We start from the raw sequence: 27,580 nt of genomic DNA on the forward strand, positions 1-27,580 counted from the left end.
ACACACTCTCTCCTCCTCCACCCGTAACTCCACTACACTCTCTCCTCCTCCACCCGTAACTCCACTACACTCTCTCCTCCTCCATTTAACTCCACTACACACTCTCTCCTCCTCCACCTTTAACTCCACTACACACTCTCTCCTCCTCCACCCGTAACTCCACTACACACTCTCTCCTCCTCCACCTTGTAACTCCACTACACACTCTCTCCTCCTCCACCCTCAACTCCACTACACACTCTCCTCCTCCACCCCCAACTGCACTACACTCTCTCTCCTCCTCCACCCGTAACTCCACTACACACTCTCTCCTCCTCCACCCTCAACTCCATTACACACTCTCTCCTCCTCCATTTAACTCCACTACACTCTCTCTCCTCCTCCACCTTCAACTCCACTACACACTCTCTCCTCCTCCACCCTCAACTCCACTACACACTCTCTCCTCCTCCACCTTCAACTCCACTACACACTCTCTCCTCCTCCACCTTCAACTCCACTACACACTCTCTCCTCCTCCACCCGTAACTCCACTACACTCTCTCTCCTCCTCCACCCGTAACTCCACTACACACTCTCTCCTCCTCCACCCGTAACTCCACTACACACTCTCTCCTCCTCCACCCTCAACTTCACTACACTCTCTCTCCTCCTCCACCCTCAACTCCACTACACACTCTCTCCTCCTCCACCCGTAACTCCAGTACACAAACACAGCACATGGTAAATATTGGACAATAGCATCACACTTACTGAGTTTGTCCTCTGCTCGGGAGAAGGGGAAACAGCACAGCTGACCCATGGTTGCTTCTCCCTCCTTCTCCTTCTCCTTCTCCCTCCCTCCCTCTCTCCCTCACTCTTTCTACCTCTTTCACTCTCTCGCTCTCCCTCTCTCTCTACAGTAGACTCCGTAAAATCCAGTAATGTCTCCTCAAGCGGACCGAGGCATTGTGTGTGTTGATGAATGTGCGTGTGTGCATGTCTGTGTGTGTGTATGAGCGGGAGGCAGAATGCCTCGCACAGCCTGCTCCGACTGGTCGCGTGAGTGTGAGTGTGTGTGTGTGTGTGTGTGAGAGAGAGAGATAGAGAGGGAGTGGAGTCTGTAATCCCACCCCCTCTTTTCATTGGCTTGAATGATTGGTTTGGAATGAACAGTGACTATCACGAGTGAGCTTGTGCATGCGTGTGTTTGCGTGTGTGTGTGTGTGTGTGTGTGTGTTCATGTGTAATTTCTGTTTTACAGCGCAATAAAGCTCCATCTCTCTCCAGAAGTCTTTCGTCTTTCTGCGAGGCGTCCAGAGTCATTACAATGTGATTATCAGCACTGCCTACATGAACTCTGAACTCACTGTGATAAGAATCCCCATGGCAGGATTAACTCAAATCAATTAATAAATGATTGACAAGCATCCGAACTGCAGACCGTAACCCGTCATGTTTGTTATTCATGGAGATGGCTGGTCATTCGTCAGCCAATTACCGTCTAATTGAAACATGCTACTCACTAATTAGACTTCCTGTGTGAGTCTGAATCCTGGGTCGTACCACCCAGCTGCATCCCAACAGACAGAAGGTCCTGATGGCTTAATGCAATTAGTAGTGTTAAGTCTGCAGGGATGCCAGATAACCCAAAAGACAATGTCTCTAGCACTCACACACACACACACACACACACACACACACACACACACACACACACACACACATCCATGAGCATAGATGCAAACAATTATAGAATCCTCTTTAAATGAGCACACTTACACTTGGACCTACATACACATACAATAACTCAACAACACAAAAAGCACACACACACACACACACACACACACACACACTATTTCTATACACCCCTCCACCTTTCTCCATCTCTCCACCTCTCCGTTTACAGATGGAGTTATACTTGGCGATGGTGTGCAGACCTGATGAGGTGCTAGATATCAACCATCAGATTGAAATAACCCTGCTCCCCCCCCTTTCTCCTTCCACCTTCTCTCTTTCTCCCCCTCTCTCTTACCCCTCCTCCAGTCTCGCCCCTCTCTAAGCAGGTCTCTGATGATCCACTTTGCAGCTGAATGAGCAGGAAACAAAGCCCCACTCCTCTTCCTCCTTGTTACGTGGGCGGGCGCAAAACAGCTGGCCACTCCCACAGAGTCGTTCTCTTGTCCCTATTGGAAGGGTCCAGGACCCAGAGTTGAGGGTGTGTCTTTGTGGAAATGATGCATCTCTTTCCTGCTCTTCCGATCTCTCGTCTCCTCACTCATTTCCTCATTCTATCCTTCCTGTCCTCTCTCTCTCTCTCTCTCTCTCTCTCTCTCTCTCTCTCTCTCTCTCTCTCTCTCTCTCTCTCTCTCTCTCTCTCTCCTACTGTTTGCCTCCACCCGTGTCTGCCTTGCGCCAGTCTGCAAGATGTAACAGTGATGATAGTGATGATCAGCTCTGGCTCTAGAGGTGGAGGCTGCTCTTAACCCTGTCTTCAGTGTCTTTGGAGTCTATATGAGACTGTCCTCTCATCCACCCAAGCCTCCACCCGAACACCCACCCAAGCATCACACAGGCTCTGCACAGACAGGTGCTTCTCCAGGGGGAAGCTCTGAATTTTTGGGCAGACCAGATTGAGACACTAATCCATCTACACACAACACTAAACTGTTGTGTGAATTTTATGCAGTTCTAGAAATGAGGGAATTTCTGGATCTGCTAATCTGAATGACTGACACTGATGTTTGATATTTTTTACAAAAATCCTTATATGAGCTAAAGCGGGTTCAGCTGGGTTGGGTAATGATGTAAACGTCATACCCAGGATGTAAAGTCTCCATGGTGGTAGACCAGCTAATTATGGGCCCTAGAGGAGCTGTAGATATGCTGTAGATACTGATACATGCTGGAGATGCTAATGGAAACATAGAACTGATTTCAACATGTCAAACACCCTTTCTGTCTGTTACATAAGCTTAAAAAGAACTGAGAAACATTTTGTTATTTTGGTCGAATGGGGTTTTAAGAATCTGTAGTCATCACACACACACAGACACACACACACAGACACACACACACACACACACACACACACACACACACACACTGATTCAGGCCCAGCTGGAAGTGCTGGCCTGCTTCCAATTTGTGGAAGCTGAAAGCAAATCAGGACAAATGAATGGGCTCACAAACATGGCATCATTACACACACACACACACACACACACACACACACACACACACACACACACACACACACACACATGATAAAATTGACAGCTATTATGGTCGGATGTGTGATGCTCTAGCAGCCAAAAACAGCCCAATTGTAAACCTCTCAAAAGCCGTAACACTATGCAGACCAGTTCAGCAGGGCTCCCTGAGCACAATGTGAGACACACACACGCCTTCAGACTATTAAAGCCGCCAGCGGCCGCGTCTCCCAGACACGTGGCCACTCCTGTGTCTCAGCCGGTCAAGCAGGTGGACCACGGTGACGGAGACACCGCGTCTCTGATTCCCAGGGGGCCACGCACGTTCTCATACTTATAAACACACCAGTGCCAATCTGGAGAAGAGAGCCTGCCAAATGCTAAAATGCTAAAAAAAAATACAATGTGGATAAACACTGCCTCCTGCAGGAAGGTTGAAGCCACTGCAGCCTGTTCAGCTGCAACAGGGAGGTCAGATTCAATCTAGATCGGCCAGGGCTCTATGGTCGTTAGGCCTGGCTGCATGGGCATGTTTCGAGGGTGAGAATCTAGTTGAGGTTGATTCTAGAACACAGATTACATCAGGATCACAGTCCAACTCATTCTAGATCAGATCCTCCCCGCTAAAGACCTGCCAGCTCATATCTGTCCATGGTGGAACCTTTGACCCTATAAACCAGGGCTATTCAACTGGCGGCCCATCACCCCATAAATAATAACATCAAATTACACCCCCAATATCCCCAGTATTGGTACAGGTCTGAAAATTGTCTGGCCCACAGGTCAGAGCACTCACACACAATTCTGGCCCGCAGAAAAATATATAAAAGCCCTGCTTTAAACCGTGTTAAAATGTGTTACTAAGAACATATGGATGTACTTTTAAAATCTATTATCTAATCTGATCTATTATTCCCTCTGGAACACCAGCCCACCACCGTATACATGAGACAAAAGACAAGCTCAATGCTACAGACTAAGATCAGTTTGTTCTTCTTATTCTTGTCATTTATTTCCATGGAACAAGGGCCTCAATACACCACCTACTGACTGGAGGATGTAATAGCATACATATGGTCACATACGCATATAGCAGTCACACATCCCATTAATGAATAATGTGACAGATTTTGCAGTATTCGTAAAGTGTCACTGCTATTTACAACATCTTAGTCACTTAGAAATGCCAAGATGATGCCAAGCAGGGTGCCAAGTGTGTTTACGGCATCGAATGTAGTGTGTTGTTAACTGCGCTGTGTGTATTTCGGTACATACGTGTACGGAAGTACGGAAGTGTGTGACTGTGTGTTGGTAATCTTGTGAAGTGTGCTATTGTGTGTGTGTGTGTGTGTGTGTGTGTGTGTGTGTGTGTGTGTGTGTGTGTGTGTAGGCAGTGTGCTGAAGTGCGTGTAATTCACCGTAACACAAGTTTAGCATCTCCACCACAGACGGAGCAGAACCGTAAGAGAGTTACTCTCACATCTCCACCACAGACGGAGCAGAACCGTAAGAGAGTTACTCTCACATCTCCACCACAGACGGAGCAGAACCGTAAGAGAGTTACTCTCACATCTCCACCACAGACGGAGCAGAACCGTAAGAGAGTTACTCTCACATCTCCACCACAGACGGAGCAGAACCGTAAGAGAGTTACTCTCACATCTCCACCACAGACGGAGCAGAACCGTAAGAGAGTTACTCTCACATCTCCACCACAGACGGAGCAGAACCGTAAGAGAGTTACTCTCACATCTCCACCACAGACGGAGCAGAACCGTAAGAGAGTTACTCTCACATCCCCACCACAGCCAGACACACAGCCACACGGACTCAGGCAACAGTCCTGATGTTACTAAAGACCGTCCTGTGAGTCTGGAAAGTGTGTGTGAGCGGAGTGTGAGTGGAGAATTGTTTCCATTAGCAGGGATGCTCCATGTTGTCATCTGTTACATGGCCATCTCATGAAATGTGATTCAATACAAATTATTCTAGAGATTTGTAGTTTTTACATGAAAACATATTTGTATCTGTACGAGATGGTAAATGAAAAAGGCGGTGTTTAATCAACGCCTGTGCATGTGTTCCTGGTATTCGAGACGATTGGCATGGCAACGAGGGCAACCACAATTCCATCACAGAACATTATGGCACGGTTCCATTTTTCCCACGATTCTCTGCTCCAGTGTTCTTCAGCGATCACTCACCTCTCGTTTGCTTAGATTTATGGGTTTAGGCTACGAAACGTCGGCTGTGATTAGCGTGTTTCGCCCTGAGGAACAACAGATTTACTATTGCACAGAAAACCGTTAAGCGCTTCATCCAATCAGTAACGTGATGATTAAACGTGTCAAGAACATCTGCATCACAGACACACGGGAACCACCCCATTACACGCAGATACCCTGCAGCTGAACCAAGCAGCCTGCCGTAAGCTTCACAGTCAACTGTACAGTGTGGCTCACTGTCTGGGCCCTGTGCCACACGCTGATGTTGAGAGAGTGACAGTCGGTCTGAGCGTTATGACATCAGACATCAGACACAGCAGTTGGTCTAAGCAGAGATGACATCTGACATCAGACACAGCAGTTGGTCTGAACAGAGATGACATCTGACATCAGACACAGCAGTTGGTCTAAGCAGAGATGACATCTGACAGACACAGCAGTCGATCTGAACAGAGATGAGATCTGACATCAGACATAGCAGTCGGTCTCAGCAGAGATATGACATCAGACTCAGCAGTCGGTCTGAACAGAGATGACATCTGACATCAGACACAGCAGTTGTTCTAAGCAGAGATGACATCTGACATCAGACACAGCAGTTGGTCTAAGCAGAGATGACATCTGACAGACACAGCAGTCGATCTGAACAGAGATGAGATCTGACATCAGACATAGCAGTCGGTCTCAGCAGAGATATGACATCAGACTCAGCAGTCAGTCTGAACAGAGATGACATCTGACATCAGGCACAACAGTCGATCTGAACAGAGATGACATCTGACATCAGACATAGCAGTCGGTCTTAGCAGAGATATGACATCAGACCCAGCACACAGCAGTCAGTCTGAACAAACAGGGCCAAGAGATATGACATCAGACACAGATGCTAGATGATCTAACAGAGCCCAGAGATATGACATCACACACAGCACATCGGTATGGATTTAACGAACTCAAACCCCAGTGGGAGCTCTCCTCAAAAATATGAGAACGAATGTCACAGAACTCATTCATGCAGATGGCCTCCCCTTCAGACATAATGGAGTATCGATCTGGCTTTATCCAAGATACACAAATTGCACTTTGATGTTACTGCAGACGTTTGATCATTGACGACTGATCTGGTAATTGTTCAAGGTTTAGCGGATGGAACTTCTTTAGTGACCACAAGAGGGCAGAAGTGAAGAAAACATGAGAGGAAAGGCCCAGCGCAACATAAAAATGTCCTCCACACAACATATAGTTGTGTTTAGTCCTAACTTACCTCTCAGACTCACAGCCTTACTGTGAGGAAGAATCTCTACAGAAAAAATATCCTGAACACCCATAAGATCTAATATCCTCTTAGGAGATGCATGTAGTGCAACGTTCAGCATTGCCACTAGAGGGCACTGTTGATCGTCAATGTCTTGATCATAAACAGCAAGCAGTATTTAATAGGCTGTTTAGAACAGAGCTATAATCATAGCCATATTACAGTTTACATGCATATAAAGACTTGAATTTCTTGAGCATTTTCTGTAATAAAAGTACAAAGTGTATCCCCAGAGCTACAGGTTAACCTCAGTCCTACACACTTACATTATTGTGCTTACTGGGAACCAGGACCATTCATTAGTAATTACAGTAATTAACCGAGACCACAGTACTGAACCAGGACCACAGTACAGAACCAGGACCACTGTTCTGAACCGAGACTACAGTACTGAACCAGGACTACTGTTCTGAACCAGGACCACTGTTCTGAACCGACACTACAGTACTGAACCAGGACCACAGTACAGAACCAGGACCACTGTTCTGAACCGAGACTACAGTACTGAACCAGGACCACAGTACAGAACCAGGACCACTGTTCTGAACCGAGACTACAGTACTGAACCAGGACTACTGTTCTGAACCAGGACCACTGTTCTGAACCAGGACTACTGTTCTGAACCGACACTACAGTACTGAACCAAGACCACAGTACAGAACCAGGACCACTGTTCTGAACCGAGACTACAGTACTGAACCAGGACCACAGTACAGAACCAGGACCACTGTTCTGAACCGAGACTACAGTACTGAACCAGGACCACAGTACAGAACCAGGACCACAGTACAGAACCGAGACTACAATACTGAACCAGGACCACAGTACAGAACCAGGACCACTGTTCTGAACCGACACTACAGTACTGAACCAGGACCACAGTACAGAACCAGGACCACTGTTCTGAACCAGGACTACTGTTCTGAACCGAGACTACAGTACTGAACCAGGACCACAGTACAGAACCAGGACCACTGTTCTGAACCGAGACTACAGTACTGAACCAGGACCACAGTACAGAACCAGGACCACTGTTCTGAACCGAGACTACAGTACTGAACCAGGATGACAGACAGTGTGTGAGAAAATGCTTTTCCATAGAACCTTTACTGAGCTCTTCCTCCCCTTGGGGCAGTGTGTTCTGGAGAGAGTTCAGTAAGAATTTAACCCTGATGGGGGTCGACACATTCAAAGATATGTATGAAAAGCAAGACATGCGTGACTTACCGAAGGTGACGGTTTTTTCGCGATGGTAGTATCCATCTGCTGACTTCTTCTTCAACATGGAGCACAGATCAAGGCTGCACACGCACTCCTCACCAAACACGCGCTGGTCAAATGGCTCGTACAGGGCAGGGTCGAGCTTTTTAATTCCCTGCAAAATACACACACACACACACACATGAGCGTGGACATACAAGACACACACTGAGCACCTGACCCTGTTGAGCAGAGCAACAGTAGGAGACAGAGCCATCTGCAAAGGCCGATAACCTCGGCAGGAAGTGTGTCTGGTGGGAAGATTAAAGACGCGACTCCTGTCTGTCGCTTCCATCCTGAGTGGAAAAACTTGAAAACAAAGACACACACACACACACACACACACACACACACTCAGGCATGCACATATGCACGTACACATCTGACAGCTCCGTGTACCTCAACATGCAAACGTGTTACTGACAGAGCTTCAACATAAAAATAGCATCCTGCAAAAACAGTCCTTGTAACAAGCTTCTCAAGAAAAAGACGAGTGTGTGTGTGTGTGTGTGTGTGTGTGTGTGTTTTAGAGAATAGAGAAAGAATGGGTGAATGACAGAGGGGCTGAGAGTGTGTGTGTACATGCTGGTGAGCGAGAACGTTTCAGTAGGGGGTTTGTAGCCAGATGGACTCCTGATATGCTGCAAGGAGCTGGCTGCTCTAGTTGAGAAGCATCCAAGCAGAAAACACTCTCTGTCCATCTCTCTGTCCGTCTCTCGGTCCGTCTCTCGGTCCGTCTCTCGGTCCGTCTATCGGTCCGTCTCTCGGTCCGTCTCTCGGTCCGTCTCTCTGTCCGTCTCTCTGTCCGTCTCTCGGTCCGTCTCTCGGTCCGTCTCTCGGTCCGTCTCTCTGTCCGTCTCTCTGTCCGTCTTTGTCTCTGTTCGTTTATACCGCTTCGTTAGTTCTTCTCCCTTCCCCTCTGTTCTTATGAACACACCAGGTCTCAAAACAAATGCCACAACACTTCTCCCCTTAGAAACAGGAGCAGTGGTTTTGTGGGATTTTGATATTGGTTATTACGTAAATAAATTGGTGCATCACAGAAAAGAAGCAGTTTTGTAAATGTCCTGCAGAGCGGAGACAGACGTTACTGCTCTGGGGATCGTTTCAGCCACCTCTACCAGGACAGAAGTTTATCAGTCACAAAGAAAATTTAACACTGTTATTTTTTGGAATTATTAAAAAAATGTATGTGTCTGTATCTTTTTTAAATTCTTGGAAATAGATCTTTTTCCATTAAATCCCTGTCCACACAAGCTGTCCTCTTTTGGCACCCATGTTTTATGTAGTCTGCTTCTTTCCCCATCCAGGCTGTTGTCAATTCCCCTTGTGTACTTATGTAATGTCTGAGCAGAGGGGCGTGGCTCTGAGCAGAGGGGCGTGGCTCTGAGCAGAGGAGGAGGGGCTCTGAGCAGAGGTGATTAGCCAGAAGACTTCTGTATTTTAAAGAGTGTGATTCGGCCTGACTGACTGATTACCAGTATTTAATTGTCCTATGTTGTATGCTGGTGTGTGGGGTTAAAGACCCAGTTCTGCTCTGTGTTGTCTGCTGGTGTGGTTCCCACTTCTGTGCTGCATGCCTTGCTAGGTGCATTACTGACCTGTTCACTAAGGGATCTCACCACAGGGATGGTGGTGACCCTCCTGATGAAGTCCCAAAATGCCCCTTCTGGAAAATCATGATTCTTATTTTGCTCTGCTGGACTGCTGGAGTCCGTCTCTGACAATACTGCTCTAGAAGTGACTGCCCTTTGCTACATGTCTTCTTCTGTAGAGGACATCAGCACAAGGGCACCAGCATAGAGCAAGCACTTGCATCATGTAAAGTTTGGTCCAGGATGTCAGACTGGTCCAGGGCTGTTGCAAGGCCCTGTATGTAGACTTGGAAGTAGAATAGGACCTAAGATGTAGAATAAGACCTAAGATGTAGAATAGGACCTAAGATGTAGAATAGGACCTAAGATGTAGAATAAGACCTAAGATGTAGAATAGGACCTAAGATGTAGAATAGGACCTAAGATGTAGAATAAGACCTAAGATGTAGAATAGGACCTAAGATGTAGAATAGGACCTAAGATGTAGAATAAGACCTAAGATGTAGAATAAGACCTAAGATGTAGAATAAGACCTAAGATGTAGAATAGGACCTAAGATACACTAGTATGAGATGGGATCCACTAGAGAGGAGATCCACCAAATAGTCAAATGGTGCACAAACAACAGTCTAAAGAGGTCATTGTAGATTACAGATCATCAAGAGGATCAGTCAGAGGTCTTTGTAGATTACAGATCATCCAGAGAATCAGTCTAAAGAGGTCATTGTAGATTACAGATCATCAAGAGGATCAGTCAGAGGTCATTGTAGATTACAGATCATCAAGAGGATCAGTCAGAGGTCATTGTAGATTACAGATCATCAAGAGGATCAGTCAGAGGTCATTGTAGATTATAGATCATCAAGAGGACCAGTCTAAAGAGGTCATTGTAGATTACAGATCATCCAGAGAACCAGTCTAAAGAGGTCATTGTAGATTACTAGTAGATTATTTGTAGATTGTACGTCACTGCTGTACGTCACTGCTGTACCTCACTGTAGAGGTCTGCGCGGGACTGCTTTTTTAATCCCGCTCCCGCCCGCTCCCGCTTGTTTTAGACCCGCTCCCGCCCGCACCTGCTTGTTTTAATCCCGCTCCCGCCCGCACCGGCCAAAAAATCGCTTGTTTTAATCCCGCACCCGCCCACCACATACACATTTCTGTCGCCCCCGCCCGCAATCCTAATATGAATTGAATTAATTAGATTTAGTACTTGAAATTTTCTTATGTATTTATTAAAACAGCAATATAGCGATTATCACAGTCCAAACACATCCCGTCAGGTGACGTACACCAACACTTTCTGACATGTATCACAACAAGCCGATTTCCATCTCCATTAATTACAATGGAATATGACTTCCATACATCAGACTTTCCTGTAGTTGGCTTAATTGTGGTGTATTCGCCTGTTTTAATAGAATTTTCCACAGCTGAAACTGGTTGACCGTCTATAGCAGGGGTCGGCAACCTATGGCACGCGTGCCACCATTGGCACACCGAGGCATAGTCACTGGCACGCGACACGCTGGACCAGCATCAGCAAAAATATATATTTTAATATAAATTATTTTATTAATGGATTATACTTTCGCGAGTGACCGTAGCGCGCGACTCCGCACGCACACCTCGCGCGAACGGCGGAGGCGTTTAAACTTGGCGATCGATCGCGATATAATACTTTTTGTGTCGATTTACACCTCCCCCCCTCCTCGGTCAACAATTTAAACTCGCCGCCATAGTGGCACACTCATTGACTGGACATGTTAAAGTTGGCACTCCATGTCTCAAAGGTTGCCGACCCCTGGTCTACAGTCTCTGCCATTTCTGTATCAAAATGACAAAATGACGCACACTTCATGTTCACGTGATCAGTTGCTTAGCCAATATTTTGAATTAGTTTATTGCTTACTTACTGAATGATTAGTTGTTTTCGTCCTGTTCCTTATGCATGGAAATCATTGCGTTGTTATTACTATAATTTTCTAGACTATTAATTTGCAGGATCTTTTTACATGTATATGTGGTCCCGCTCCCGCATCGCCTGGACTAATTCAACTCCCGCTCCCGCCAATAACAATTAAATTCTGTCCCGCGCCGCAAGATATTCTGTCGGGTCCCGCGGGACCCGCGGGATTACCGCGGGAGTGCAGACCTCTACCTCACTGCTGTACGTCACTGCTGTACGTCACTGCTGTACCTCACTGCTTAACCTCACTGCTGTACGTCACTGCTGTACCTCACTGCTGTACGTCACTGCTGTACCTCACTGCTGTCTGCTGTTAGTGATTCATGGTGGACTGTATTGTCATTCAGCTCTTTTGACCAGGTTCATGTTGAAAGTAGCCCACAGAATTTCATTGTACTGTGCACAATGACAATTAAGAGTTCATTCTTTCATTCATGCTAAATATCTCCCTCAGAGTCCCACACACACACACACACACACACACACACACACACACACACACACACACACGTCATGAATCCTTGCTTCCAGATTTTAGGAAACCTTCCAAAATCATCAGATGTTTTATTACATTCAGACTACAGAATGTAAGTATCATATTGCTGTTTGTCTGGACCTCACTCTCGTTAATTTGAGTGATTTCATTTGATCATCTATTTCTTTTGCTGTAATTGGTTAGTCTTGAGTGGTTCTTCAGACTGATTAGGTTTTCTTCATAAAAATTTATTTTTTCTGTTTCGCAACAGTGCACCAGTTTTGCAATCTTTCAAAGCATTTGACTAATTTGCATGCAAGCCCTTATTATCGGAGTCTCTGTGTTTGAATTTTGAACTTCGAAGTCTTGCAGTGCTGATCAAACCAACCCTCACTTGTGTGGTATTTAGCTTGGTATTTTTTGTAGGATTTTTACAGTGATTTAACAGTATTTTCCATTTTAGTGTTTTGGTAAAGGGCATTTAAGTCACGTGTAGTATAAAGAGAGAGAGCATTGTAGCGATCTGTGTGTGTGTGTTTGTGAGTGTGTGTGTGTGTGTGTGTGTGTGTGTATGAGTGACTATCTGTCTGCGAGTAGACTGTAGGCCATAGCAACACTGAGGCTACCCATAGTCCCATTCTGTCTCCCCTCTTGACCTCGTCTCCATGAGGACAGCCAGCACAGCTCAATTCAAACTGTCCTCATGCCTGGTGTTGACCCGACAGGCTGGAAGTGCAATAAACCAAGCCAGTCTGTCCACAGACTGAGACCACAAGTCACACCACAACCAGTGTGTGTGTGTGTGTGTGTGTGTGTGTATGTGTGTGTGAGAGAGAGAGAGAGAGAGAGAGAGAGAGAGTATGTATATGTTACACAGACACACGTCGCTGTATCATGCCAACTCATTCTGCTTTTGATTTATCTGACTTAGCTTAGCAGCTAACTTCAAATGTACACACATTCACACACACACACATACACACTAAATAGTTTCACCTGGTGGCGCAGTTTGGGTGCTCGTGAAAGCTTGATGAATGTCAGGTGAGGTGCGAAGGCTTTCTGGTCTCCGGACGGGATTCCCTTCTCCTCAAATGCCCTCCGTACCAAGTCTGAGACCACAGAGAGATAGACAGACAGAGAGAGAGGGAGAGAGAGGGAGAGAGAGAGAGAGAGTTCAGTCCAACAGTGGAGGTGAAGGTAGCACAGACACAAAGGTAGGGTGAGGCTATTTACAGATCATCACAAACAGGCCTGATCCATCTGCCCCTACCACTAATGTAAGACAAGAACTTAATCAATACAGAGAGAGTGTGAGAGAGAGAGAGAGGGAATGAGGGAGGGGGAAGAGAGAGAGAGAGGGAGAGAGAAGGAGAGGGAGGAGAAGGAGAAATGTAGAAGTGTATTGAACTGGAGAAAACAGTCCTATAACATTATCTAGAGGATCCACTTGTCTATGAATATCTCGTTCCTGTTATACATGATGTAATTTAACACGCACGCACACACACACACACACACACACACACACACATGCGCGTGCACACAAACACACACAGACACATAGATTTTACAGGAGCTGTTGTTTTGTACAAAACTAACTACCGTGATATTCTGTAAGAAGCAGAAACAGCGACCCAATGTCAGCGTTTGGGGCGTCTGGGGAGGACACGCATTAGTCCAGAGTTACAGGAGGAGTTGGACAGTGGGGAGAGTGCAGAACGTCAGACACCTTACAGAGCTGGGTGACCACACAACACTACACAACACAACACACAAATAGAGCCCAAGCAGAGCATACGCAGAGGGACCTACACACAAACACACACCTAAACAGGACGCACACAGTCAAACAAACACACACACACACTCAGATGCATGCACCCATTCTTGTACACACAATTCAACCTAAAACATAACTTCTCATATGAGATGTGCTATTTCATTAATTTTATATGGAAATGTAACTAGCACTATGAAAGTTAATCACAAAAGAGAGGTAGAGGAAGAAGGGTGATAAAGGAGAAAGTAGAGAGAGAGAGGAAGAGGAGTAAGAGAGAGAGAGGGAGTGAAAGAACAGAGTAAGGACTAAAGCCATACTCGCCTGCGATCTGTTTGAGGGTACCGAGATGCTCTCCCTCTTCAACCTGAATAAATGCTACTTCCTGTCTGAAGTGACCAATACCACGAAACGGCAGCACGAGGCTCCGCCCAGCCAACAGGGACTTCAGACTTGACTCCATCTCTTCTACTGCTAATGCAGCACTGGTGTGGAAACACACACACACTCAAGGATCCTGACTTTTGGTCCCACGGACACTACAATGATGTGTGAAATTACACATCCATGTTCAGTACAACTGGACATACAAATAAATAAATAAATAAACAGACAAACAAACATCTCTTGACTGGTCAGTGGATCGGTCCAATCAGAAAGGACTACTCACTTGGTCTGCCCAATCAGCACATTGTTCCACATAGTACATTATATATATACACCACATATAGTACATTATACAGTATAAATCCTACAAACCAAATTATGGAGTGTAATTATGGAGTGTAATTTAAACAAAATAAAAACAACACCAAGCATTTAAACTTAACTAAAAATTGTGTGTGTGTGTGTGTGTGTGTGTGTGTGTGTGTGTATATACGTACGTGTGTACCTGCTCCTGCGTAGCGAGGTGTGTGACGAGAAGTGTGACATGGAGAGTGGCTGGAGGAATCAGAGCTCTGGCGAGCCGAGCGTCCTTCTGCAACACCAAAGCCTGAACCTCCTCTACCCCCTGCTTTATCTGAGACACACACACACACACACACAGATGCTTATACACTTCTACTGGTCACTCACTGACAGACTGTATGGTATAACCAATAATAAAATCATACGAGTACAAGCCTGGTGTTTCTAATAAAGTTGCTTAAGAGTGCAAATACGTGTTACAGACATATGTGTTAGTACGTGTTACAGATATTGTGTAAGAACTACAGATCAGTGTCAGTACGTGTTACAGAATGTTTGTCAGCACGTGTTACAGATGTTTTGTGTCAGCACGTGTTATAGATGTGTTGTGTCAGTACGTGTTACAGAATGTTTGTCAGCATGTGTTACAGATGTTTTGTGTTAGCACGTGTTATAGATGTGTTGTGTCAGTACGTGTTACAGAATGTTTGTCAGCATGTGTTACAGATGTTTTGTGTAAGCACGTGTTACAGATGTATTGTGTCAGCACGTGTTACAGAAAGTTTATGTCAGCACGTGTTACAGATGTTTTGTGTCAGCACGTGTTACAGATGTGTTGTGTCAGTACATGTTACAGAATGTTTGTCAGCACGTGTTACAGATGTGTTGTGTCAGCACGTGTTACAGATGTGTTGTGTCAGTACGTGTTACAGATGTGTCAGCACGTGTTACAGATGTGTTGTGTCAGTATGTGTTACAGATGTGTTGTCAGCACGTGTTACAGATGTGTTGTGTCCAGAGGTGGGTAGGAACGCGTTACATTTACTCCGTTACATTTACTCAAGTAGCTTTTTGGACAAACATTTACTTGTAGGAGTAGTTTTAATATGAAAGACTTCTACTTTTACTTGAGTAAATATGTGGTGAGAAAAACGCGAATTTTACTCCGTTACAATCGGATTTGCGCGGCGCGCTACCGTTACTTTCGTTTTGTAAAATTCGTCTTTTCAGTGAGAAGACTGACCAACGTCTCGTCACCAGAGTATGAGTGACCAATCAAATGAAGCCGGTCAGTCACGTGATCACATACGCAAACTTTCTCCACCGTAGCAAGAAAGTGACAGAAAAACCTACCGAACATCCCTGACCTCATACAGCCAATGTTTACATTACAAACGTGTAAAAGGACAGCTATATAATGCGCTGCAGGGTTGCCAAGTTTTCAAGATCACTTTTAGTGAGATTTATACCAGGGTGGGGGGTGGGGGTTTGGGTGGTGAACGTAAATTGTTGACGGGGGGGGGGGGGGGGGGGTGTAAAATGGACACAAATTAAGTATTATATCGCGATCGATCGATCGCCAGTGGTTGGCGAACTAGTAACTCATTGAATCATAGATGTGGATCAGATGTAAATAAACTATTTTTTTAGTTTATTTAAATTTTTTCGGCGTGAGAAATCGGATGTGTGGCGTGTAAGCGTGTGAAGACAGCCAAATGCGTGTGTCTCACGCTCAATGCGTGAGAGTTTGCAACCTTGGCGCTGCCAATCGTGTCTGCAAACATGTGGACATTTCAGCCTACAAGAACTCGACATCAAATATGAGGAAACACGATGCGATAAGTTTGCTGTATGTATAATTTTGTGTAATGCTATATCTCTGAGGCATAACGTTTGTATGATGTAATTATTAAATGTAACGCAGTGCAATACTAAAAACCAGTTCTCACACTGATTGTACACACTAGCAATATACGATGATTAAGTCTGCTACAAATTGATTCAGTTGGTGTCAAGTTGTAGCTACACGTATTGGCTGACAGTCTCATCAGTTAGTGCCTTTGTGGAACACATTAAAGTTACACTTGCCTAATAATTAGGAACAAACAAAAATACATATTATTTATAATAAATAATTTATATATATATATATAATATTCATTTATAATAAATATTTTTTATATTTATTTTTATCATTAAAAATCATTGTTTCCCGTAATTCAATTTCCCATGATGTAATTTACTGACACAAGACAGTACTCATGCATTTACTCACTACTTGAGTAGCTTTTAATCAAAGTACTTTTTTTACTTTTATTCAAGTAAATTTTTGGGATGCATACTTTTACTTTTACTTGAGTAAAATTTGGTTCAAGTAACTGTACTTTTACTTCAGTAAAATTGTTGAATACTCTACCCACCTCTGGTTGTGTCAGCGCACGTGTTACAGATGTGTTGTGTCAGCACGTTACAGATGTTACAGATGTGTTGTGTCAGTACGTGTTACAGATGTGTTGTGTCAGCACGTGTTACAGATGTGTTGTGTCAGCACGTGTTACAGATGTGTTGTGTCACTACGTGTTACAGATGTGTTGTGTCAGCACGTGTTACAGATGTGTTGTTTCAGTATGTGTTACAGATGTGTTGTGTCAGCACGTGTTACAGATGTTTTGTGTCACTACGTGTTACAGATGTGTTGTGTCAGCACGTATTACAGATGTCTAAGCCACTTTAGGGCACTTTGCAGGGGTGTTGGCGGCTGAATCAGCCCCTCTGTTATGAGAGGGAGTAGCAGAGGGGAGGAGCTGACAGGGAGCAGCAGAGGGGAGGAGCTAACAGGGTGCAGCAGAGGGGAGGAGCTGACAGGGAGCAGCAGAGGGAAGGAGCTAACAGGAAGCAGCAGAGGGGAGGAGCTGACAGGAAGCAGCAGAGGGGAGGAGCTGACAGGGAGCAGCAGAGGGGAGGAGCTGACAGGGAGCAGCAGAGGGGAGGAGCTGACAGGGTTCATTGAACCTTTTGATTGGTGATGGGGATTGAGACGAAGTAGTTTGGCCGAGGAACCGCTTTCTTCTTCTTTTTGTCTTTCTCTCCATCTCCCTCACTTTCCACTTGTCCCTTCTGTGCTCTCTTTCTCTTTTTCTTCTCACTCTCTTGGATGCCAGAGACTGAAATACACACACACACACACACACACACACACACACACACACACACACACACACACAACACCACGACTACACTTATAGCATCTGTGGTACATAGTGCACCTCCTAACCAAACACTGAAGTACAAAAGTCATAAAATCTTAATACACACAATCTCTAAGCAAAGTGGGATTTACAAAGACTTTATACAAAGACACATGCACACCCACAAACACACACACACACAACACACTACACACTACACACACAACAGCCGCATTCTTTAGAACGTAGCCAGCTGGTCGAATGTGAATACAGCACCCAGCTGCAGTGCTAGGAAGTTCCTAGTGTCAGCTGGCAAACCAAAGAAGCTCCCTCAATACCAGATCAGTGAGGGGTGAGGGGTAGACTCCTGGTCCCCTCCCCAACTCTCTCTCCATCACCATCACTCTCTCTCTCTATCACCATTACTCTCTCCAACACACACTCTCTCTCAATCACCATCACTCTCTCCAGCACACTCTCTCTCTCTCTCAAGCACCATCACTCTCTCCAGCACACACTCTCTCTCTCTCAATCACCATCACTCTCTCCAGCACTCACTCTCTCTCTCTCTCTCTCTCTCGCTCAATCACCATCACTCTCTCCAGCACACTCTCTCTCTCCCTAAATCACCATCACTCTCTCCCAGCACTCTCTCTCTCCATCACCATCACCCTCTCTTGCTCTCTTTTACTGCAATGCTCACAGCGCTACCCTCCGTGTTCCTAGCTCCTGGAAGATGACAACTTTCTGCAACTGCTCGATGAGACTCTGACACTCAAGAGGTGCATGGCTCAGTGTATTTTCTACTGCTGTCATTGAACAGCTACACAGGCACAATCGGGTTGGGCGATACAGGCCGCGTGGCTCGGACGGACAGAACTCAGACGCTGACTGGGCCGGTGGCTGGGCCAGGCAGTTGAGAGCAGGTGAGGTGTGTTTAATGGCGACTGACTGTAGGTTCCTAGCGGAGAAGACTGCACTAAAGGCCTGAGCGCGGCCGCCCGAAGACTCGGCTAAACCCTCAGTGTGTCAGAGATTTGCGGAAGCGATGCAGGTGACTCACAGCCAAGCTCCTTCCAGATGTGGGTGTCTACGCTGGCGAAGGGTAGCTCGGCCAGCAGGCAGAGGGGGTCGTGGGGCTGCGTCTCCCTCCGCCTGCACAACCCCACCTTCTTTGGCTTCTTCCTCACCCTCTTCACCTTTTTGCCATCTGTGAACACACAAAATGGATGATGGAGGGGTGGATGGGGTGTTGGGGTTTTCAGGTGTTGAAAAGGCTGGTAAACCAGTGTGCTGTCTGTTCTCCACCATGAAATGGTCACATTTGTTGTTTAGACTATGGGATCTTCAGAAAACACTGTGAGCATATGTTGTATAGCGGAAAGGCCTGATAAATGATAAATAGGTATAAAAGGTGCCTGTAAGAGCTTGTGCTATTATTGTGGTATTAATTTGGAAGGTTTTACAGTGGTAAGGTCATTCTCACCAGTGGAGGGATGTTCTCTGCCCGCTGAGCCGTCCTTGGGGAGCTCGACCGCGGACTCGCTGCGCCGTGATGACACAGGTTTACTGTCCTGCTGCACGCGCACTTTGTGCGCGCCACGCGCAGCAGGTTCTGGAACAGGTTGCATAGTGCTCGCGCAATCTACTTGTGTTTGAGACACGCAGGACAGTGGACGCATAGGCAGAGGGATTAGTCTGGCCAACTGAATCGTGGGTGCGGCAGCTTTTGAGCGGGTATCTATATTAAATGTACTTGATATACTCTTGTTCAGTATTCTAATTAACGACATATGACGCCTGAACATGTCAGACAGGGTTGTTTGTTGTTGTTGCGACGTTAACGTTAGTCAGATGTTTCGTTATCTGCTCCAGGATCTGAAGCCTGTCTGTAGGTTTACCAAAAACAAACGAATATGTGGTTTATGAGGATACACATGCAGATACACGCATGCACACTATGGCGTAGAGCAAAGGGAAACCTGCGAGTCAGTATTCAGTAGCACAGCCAGAAACAGGTTCTCAGTTACTGGAGTGGCCTGGCCACCTGCTTCGTATATGAATACGAACACAAGTACTAAAGTATCTGTCCTAGCTTATTATTTGACAGCTAGCGTCGTAATAATAGTAAACTCGTTTATTATGGGTGCATTGGAGTCTCAGTTGTCCAAGGCGTCGCCGATTTCCTGACAAATGTGACTTGGATTGCTGTTTTGTTTGCAGTCCGTTGGGTGTTCAGTGTTATAAATAGCTCGTACTTGCTCGAGTACTGCGTGGCGATATTCGGTTAGCAAGGTTGTAGCTGCTACTGTGTCAACAGATACGGGGAGACAGGAGGGTCAAAAAAGTGCCTTTGAAAAGGAAAGTCCTGTTGCAGCGCTGTTCACACTACGCTGTTTTGATTTTCGTAGACTATAATTTTGAAATAGGCCAAAATAAATGACACTGACTTGTTTACTATTCGGTCAGCCGAAATGAAGATAAACAAGGGAACTTTGTTTGGAAATAAATGTTGACCAGACATAACGGGGAAATAGCACATATACTTGATTTATATGTAGGTGTTCCTCGTAATTGGGTTCTTCATAGTGTAGGAAGGCCTTTGAGAAATGCAAAAATGTAAAACCATCCCCAGCGCAGTTTCCATGTTCACAGTTTCCTAGTTGTTTGGGCGTGAGAGGTCCTTTCACACTGTTATTTAAGAGCACACAGTCTTCATTATACTCAAATCCCGTAGCTTTGCATAGTGTCACATTCTCAACACGCTGAATGGTTTCTTAGGTTTTGTCTGGTGGGCTGAGGAGGAACTGGAGCTTTAGTAATCAAGTGTCCCGGTTAAGATAAGGTGAGGATTGTTTACCGAGATCACCGGCGTCAGACGCAGTTTCCCCGGGTTGCTCTTTCCTTCACACCTGTACTTAGTGCTGTGTAACACTACACCTGCTGATTGGGTTACAGGAGGTGGAGAAGCAGCTGAATTGAAGGACAGGTGCACGCGGGCAGACCCAGCTCTGCAACCTGAGTGAGCAGTGTAGGTGGAGTGTGCCGGGGTCCTGAGATACACCTGCACAACTCTGGTAGCTTGATGGTGAGTACCGCAACCTCACTCGACCTCTTGTGTAAATGGGGTTGGTGTTCTGTTACAGATAAGGCTTTGTTGAGAGATATTGTACATATGATAAAGCCCAGAGGAAAGAAGTAAAACTGCTTTAGCGTGACTGAGTGTAGAGTAATTATATGGCTGCAGTAGCTGATTAAAGGGTGTGTGTCTGCATTTTTATGATGTGTGGAACAAATATCTAAAGAATGACTGATGTAATGTGAGTTATTGCTAACATGGGAACCAGATAAGATTTGTTTTTGAATTACTGGAGTGTTTCGAGCTATTATATTTGCCTTTACTTCAGCATTTCTACAGAATGCTGAGAGCAGATCCCAGTGAGAATTTGCTTATTTTGCAGGAATTGTTTATGAATGTGACATATGAATTGTACAGTGCCTAATGTTAAAGATGTAAATAAATGTTTTGGTCATTACATCCTCCTAATATCTGTGCAGTCTGCACTGGCACCAAGTTATAATCACATCAGTTATGTTGGGTAAACAGCAGCAAACATGATTTTATTAGGTGATTTGTAGTGATCACACAAGGATAAATAACAGATAGCTTGAATTTTTTCTTCTGTTTCCTGATTCATACACAAATCATTTATTCACTTTGAAGACTTCAGAGTTTAGCTCCTGTACAAAACTGGAGGCTGAGAATTGACAGTTCTGATTCTCCTCACTTTTCCTCAGCCTCAGTGGTGTCTGTTGAGCAGATTAAATGGTACTCCGTCCTTGCCTGTGAACGAGAAATCCGTGATGCTTAGTTTAGCAGACAGAGAGCAGCAGATCCAGCGTTGGCTGGTCCACAGGGCTACTGGTTTCACACCTTTTCCTCTTTATCCCCCTTTAAACTTATCAGTGAGCAGGACAAATCACACAACGTGTTTTAGTTCATCCAGCATGTTAGTACAAGGAATTAGCCCTTGTTAGCACAGTTCAGATTAGCTGTGGTAAGCATGGGTTCAGAATTAGTTCTGGTTCGGCACCTATAATGAGGTCAGGTTACCTGAAGTCACCCATACTGCATTAAGGGCAGGTGATATGATGTGTGGATTTAATTCTGGGTGGCATATGGTGCACAGGGATCAGTGGTTTTCTGCTATAATCCTTTTCCAAATCCTAGATGGCAAAATGCAGGTATGTTGAGTTTAGCGGTGAACTTCAGGGGTGGAGGAAGGAATTTTTCCAGGTTTATATGAAATCTCTATTCAAGCCTTAATGACAGGCAGAACTAGCAGACATTATGGTAAAATAGGTTCATCTGGTTCATCATGTTTCTCTTTTCTTCAGTTGTTTGCTTATGTTGCTCATGTCAATGTAGAGTTGACAACGTTGATAAGTAATGCCTCAGCTCACCCCTGTGTTCTTCTCTGTTTTCAACCTATGTGGATTGGATTGTATTATGTCATGGTAATCCATGACACGGTGTGGACTGGACTGCATCATCCTGGTACATCCTCCTTTGGCCCTTCTGGTGAGTGGAAGCCACTGAAACGTCACACCTGTGTTTACATTCACACCAGTTACAGTTTCTATAGATAAGATTATTAAAATAATTAATGTTTTTTTAAAGAAAGAAATGTGATTATCTATCTATATCGTCTGTTTCTTATACGTTGGTTTAAACTATTCATTGAACATTAACATTAAAATGTTGTTTCGGACTCGCCCACTAGTGGGAGGTATTTAACTTCAAATCGCTCCACGTTTCAGTTTCAACCTTCTCATTTTTGGTGGTCGTCAACAAAATACGTATAAACGTTACAAACAACAAAACCATCCAATGACCTTTCAAATCTTAAGCCCTGGTGTTCACCTCGGCCAATCAAAGTATCGGGGGGCGGGCCTTCTTCTGGCAAAGAGAAAGGGGAGGGGATGTGATTGACCAGCGTTTCACTACGTTGGCTTTTCTCCCAGTTAGATTTTGGTCTGGGAAATTTCAATTTCAAATTTAGAAAAACTGTGAGGAGTACATTTTCAAGTCACCACGTCCGGAAAGTTTTTTTTTACTAAGTTCGTGTCCAAAGCATCAGGTATGGAGTTTATGAATGGATTTATTCGACACCCATTTAATAATTGTGTTTTTTTCTCGTTGATGAACAACGTGGGACATTTTGACATGCATGTACACTATCGTTAGCATTAATGGTTCTGATCTTTTATCTGTTTACTTTATTGGCTATGTTAATTGGGATACGTTGGTAAATTCGTCGTATTTATTATAAAGATTGGCCGTTAGTTATCGCTAACTAGCGAGTTAGTTACACACATCTCACAAACCTTGCTATCTACCATATGATGGAAAACCACGCTACGAATAATTTCAGCGATATCGGCTAGGTTTAGATTTCGAGCTATATGTGAATGCAGAGTAATTCCACAACGATAGTTTTATGCGTGACGGCGTCTTCAGAACTGGCTGCGTTAAAAATTTCCGTTTTATTTCTAGGTAGCCACCTACCTACCTGGTTAGCTAGCAAACTTTGACGAAAGGTTGGCCAAGAATAAAATCTCAAACGACCGAAACACCGCAGTTACCACAGTGAACGTTGGTCTCGCCGAGTTGAGACTGCTTCAAGCGTTAGTGGGCTTATATCACAGACAGTGACCGGTCCGTATGGCCACATATGCTAGCGGGCTAACACTATAACGACGTTCGCCTCAGCTGAGGAGACGTTGGTCATTCGAACGTCGCGAGGCACAAAAATCTTCCGTTATTTTTTGAAACAAAAGTAAAACGCGCGTGAAGTTCGACTCGCACTTGAACATTCCACCGTGAAATGTCTCCCATTGAGCTAGCTAGCTCGGTTGGCTAACTAACGTTATTTGCCCAGGGCTCAGTAGCTACTTTAATGTGACGCCAAATCTCCAGCATAGCTAACCTAGAGGACTAATGCGGGGGATGTGTACACATGTCTGCACAGTTGAGCTTCTCTTTGGATGAATGATGGTGTGCTGAGGAAAGAGTGGCTCCTAACATTAGCTAGCTAACCTAACTTGGCTAGATTTATCTTTCGAATTAAGGTAGCCAGTTTATAGCTAAGTTCACCTACTGTGCATTTCTATACAGAAGGTGTAAATCTTAAATTGCACCAGGCTGAATATTTAATTCAAACCGTTATCTAGATAGAAAGCCAGCTACGCTGTCGAGATCTGGTTACTTCCAGAGCCCTTTTAAAGATCAACTAGCTAGCCAGACAGATGTTGGATTTCCCGTTTATGCATTGAATGATGAGGTCGATTTACAGAAAGGTTGTCTGGCTCTAGCAAACATAGTAAGTTATAACTGCGTGCATTTCCTCGCTGCGTCGCGTCCTCGCACTGCTGGGAAGCCATCATGGTAATCTGGGTTTCTCAGATGCAGTCGACGTGAGAACAGCTGGTCTGAAGTCATAGCTGCATTGCTAGATGTGTTCCCTAGCTAGAGATGTCCACTTGAAAACGGAACATCTATCGACGCCATCTTCTCAGGCCGTTGCCTTTGCTGCCTGTCACAAACTCCAGCACTGATTTGTGCAGAGGGAATCTAGTGGCTGGTGTCCAGCTGGACCAGTTGGTACTGATGAGCTGACCTGTACGCCTGGCCCAATAATGGCACCATTAGGAAAGGTTTCAATTTAAATGACGTTTTAGGCAGTGTTCTTTCAGATTGCTTGCATTGCCTATTCTTTCTGTCATGTTTAATGTAGAAACATAACTACATCTTATCAGTCGGGTAGGTTTGCAGATTTTTTAATGATATAGACACAGAACAATTTCCTTACTGTAACAGCTGTTACAATGACCTTTAAATTTAAGGAGCTGATTTGAAAGAGAAAACGTCGGACGATAAGCCGCCACCCCCCCCCCCCCCTCTTTCTCTCTCTCTGTGGTCCTCTTTCTATCTCTTCTGTGTAAATGCCCCATTCACCCGCTTCCCTTTTCTGTCACGGGGGTTTAGTGTGACTGTAGCGCTGGGGTGAGGCGTGTGCCGGTGGGCTGTATGGTGTCTGTGCTGCTGTGCGTCATGGTCCGTCCGATGGTTTAATAATTGCTGGATGCTTTTCCGCATGGTCTGCTGCTTTCTTCTTTTGTATACCTTATAAGAATGGTGCATCCGCTTCGAGACGCCGCCATCGGTCAGATTACTAGAGTCCGTGCACGTTGTATATTTTATATACATCTAAATAATGGGTGGAATGATCTCAAAATGACTCCATTTTGTTGGAAGATCCTTTGCAGCTAATATTCAATTTCACGCTTGTCACATTTGGCCATGTTTAGAGATGTCGGCAATAATGAATGCTCTGTTTGGGTGTTGTCAGGCTGAGGGCTGCACTTGACACCAGGGAGCCCTGGAGATTGAATCTGCCACTAAACATTAGCTCAGGTTTTAGGAAGAATCATTTTAGAAACATAAATGTTTTTGCGTGATGACAGCACTGTAATGTTGGTCTTCCAAAGGCACCGTATCTCATCTTGAAGATGTGCCGCTTTAGTCTGTTTGGTCCTGACGTGTGTAACTGCATATCGGTTCTCTCTCCATATCTGCTTCATGCTCAGTATGGTGAGAAAGCTCAGCTCGCACCTCACTCTTCCTCCATCTGTCTCTCTCTGATGGGGTGATCATGTGTGAGACAAAGATAGCTGTTGTCGGAGCAGTGAATCCGCCTGTGTACCCAGTGAAAGCTCGGCATCAATTATTAACAGTACACTACTATAAACAGTGCCCTCTTTGCCAGCAGGCGCTCGTTTCTGTGGTTGAATTTGCACTGATGGGACTCCGCCCTGAACTCTCTGCTTTCCTCTAGGGCTGCTTGCCCAGTGGGCTACTATGGTGCTGGATCGGTGCCTTGCCCACTGCCTCTCTGCTGTCTGTCCCCTGGGCTCACTGTGCTCATTAGACAACTTGCTCTTGTATCCAGTGAAGGCAAAGGTGTGTGTGTGTGTGTGTGTGTGTGTGTGTGTGTGTGTGTGTGTGTGTGTGTGTGTGTGTGTGTGTGTGTGTGTGCACGCATGTGCCTGCTGCTGTTTTTGTCTTCCTCAACCATTATTTTTTTGTTTGTTATAACCCAGCAAGATGCCTTTGTCAGCGCATGTGCGATATTCTAATCTTGCATTTCTCCTAAAGGGGAAAGGTGCGTTGGAATCTGTAGGCGCTAACATACGCTGTCAGCTCGAATCAGGGCTCGCCACTGCACAGAGCTCATAATAATACAGCTGGAAACAGCAGATGATGATGATGGGGAATTGCGTGCGCCTGCGTGTGACGTTTTCTGTCCCTGAGCAACGGTGTGTTCTGGCCTGGCTTTTTGTTCCCATTATGCTGGTTCTGATTGGTACGTGACCTCATCAGTGTCTAAAGCTCATACCCAGGTATCAAACTGTAGTATCAAACCTCAAAATATAAATCAGTGGTTTTAAGCAACTTGTTGTTTTAACTTGTGCCTTTTTAAAAATATATTCAATAGAAAAGACTGCCTTCAGTTATTGGTAACGCAAATGCACCCCCAACCAATGAAGTACAAATGAAGGTTAATGAAGAAAACTGGGATGCATGCACGTGAGACGCAGCACACGGGTCCATGTAACCTGCTGAACAGCAGTGAGTGAAAATCGACTGTTTTTGGTGTCAGAACTGGCTGTTTTGGCACTACTTTGGATTCCAACAAAATGAACAAGGAGACCTCATTTAGACGTAACATTCAGTACCCTCCGAATTTTAATTGGTGAGGTCGTGTGTTAAAAAAATTCTTGGTATGAAGGTCGTAATAATTCCAGTGGTACATGTCTCTCTGAATCAGACTTGTTTATAAAAAAAATTCTATCAGTTTTTACTGGGCAACTATGCACGAATCAAAACCTTGTTTTTATTTCTCTTTCATCCCGCTGAAAAGCATCACGCAGTTGAACCAGATGAAAAGCTGCTCGACACTCGTTGCTGAATTTGCAACATGATCTTGTTTAGGGCTGTAGAGGAAACATTGCTGGGGTCAGAAGTGTGGATGCCACGTTAGCTACTAGAAGTTTGACGGGTTTGTTTTCCAGCCATCGCGTATATACGTCCCTCGTGTCTCCAGTCTTGAAGAGGCTGCATTAGGGTTGACGGTGTACACAAAGACTAGAAATGACTTTTGACGATGAAGTGAAATATAATGGACGGCCACTACTGTGGTGGCTTTAAAATGTGAAACAACTGGTACTTGATCTCGTTATTTAAATTTTTTTTTATTATTATTGCCCAACACCCCGGCCCACCCACCACTGCGTCCCTACAGACATGGCTAATGGGGTTAGCAGTGTTGAGCCATCCGACTGACATTTATGGCTAACTCAATGTTCTGCTCCCACTAGAGCAAGGCTGGGAGGCGGGGGCGGTGTTGAGATGGGCCTGCCGTGTCAGCGTGCACGCGTCCCTGTCAAACCGAGACCGAACAAAAGCCGCCCGGAGTTCTGGTCTTTTCCCCAAACATGGTTAAAAACAGCTTATCTGTCACAGTCCAATTTAGTGGCTAAAGCTTCCCTCGTGGGCTGGAAGAAAAGAAATCGCCGGGCTCAGACAGATGACTGCAGAAAGGCGCCTCATTGATTTGGTCGGTGTAGTGACCCGTGGAGGTCGGAACAAAAGGCGGCCCTGGGCCTCGGATCCCTCCAGCACGAAGTTTGCTTCATCCTGCAAATGGCCATGACTGTGGGAGTCAGTAATCCCCCAGTGCTGCGCTCCGCTTCGTCCACTCTGTGCACACGCCGGCCCCGTCCTGTAATTAGCTTAACCAAGAGGCTGCCGTGTTCGGGGACGCGCTTA

The 27,580-nt window shown here is 45.3% G+C and overlaps 2 protein-coding genes across 18 annotated transcripts in view; one reads left to right on the forward strand and one right to left on the reverse strand.

Annotated features, from left to right (window-relative positions):
- The window catches only part of akap7 (A kinase (PRKA) anchor protein 7), a 33,790-nt gene extending 13,138 nt beyond the window's left edge, over nucleotides 1-20,652 (reverse strand). For all 3 annotated transcript variants that reach the window (XM_077016582.1, XM_077016581.1, XM_077016580.1), the window contains exons 1-7: nucleotides 19,175-20,652; nucleotides 18,752-18,898; nucleotides 17,513-17,664; nucleotides 14,695-14,831; nucleotides 14,135-14,295; nucleotides 13,030-13,142; nucleotides 7,962-8,109 (exon numbers count right to left, since the gene is read on the reverse strand). In XM_077016582.1, the coding sequence (XP_076872697.1) occupies nucleotides 7,962-8,109; nucleotides 13,030-13,142; nucleotides 14,135-14,295; nucleotides 14,695-14,831; nucleotides 17,513-17,664; nucleotides 18,752-18,898; nucleotides 19,175-19,496 (1,180 nt within the window). In that variant the 5' untranslated portion in view covers nucleotides 19,497-20,652. The remainder of the gene's footprint in view (nucleotides 1-7,961; nucleotides 8,110-13,029; nucleotides 13,143-14,134; nucleotides 14,296-14,694; nucleotides 14,832-17,512; nucleotides 17,665-18,751; nucleotides 18,899-19,174) is intronic.
- Nucleotides 20,649-27,580, forward strand: part of epb41l2 (erythrocyte membrane protein band 4.1 like 2) — a 66,708-nt gene continuing 59,776 nt past the window's right edge. For 12 of the 15 annotated variants that reach the window (XM_077016568.1, XM_077016562.1, XM_077016567.1 and 9 more), the window contains exon 1: nucleotides 22,672-22,829. The gene's annotated coding sequence lies outside the window, so the exon portion shown is untranslated. Of the gene's footprint in view, nucleotides 20,777-22,166; nucleotides 22,271-22,670; nucleotides 22,830-27,580 lie in introns of those variants that run through there. The other 3 variants (XM_077016564.1, XM_077016566.1, XM_077016577.1) reach the window with 3 other exon arrangements.

This window comes from Brachyhypopomus gauderio, chromosome 9 (genome assembly GCF_052324685.1).
Source record: "Brachyhypopomus gauderio isolate BG-103 chromosome 9, BGAUD_0.2, whole genome shotgun sequence".
Lineage (NCBI taxonomy): Eukaryota > Metazoa > Chordata > Actinopteri > Gymnotiformes > Hypopomidae > Brachyhypopomus > Brachyhypopomus gauderio.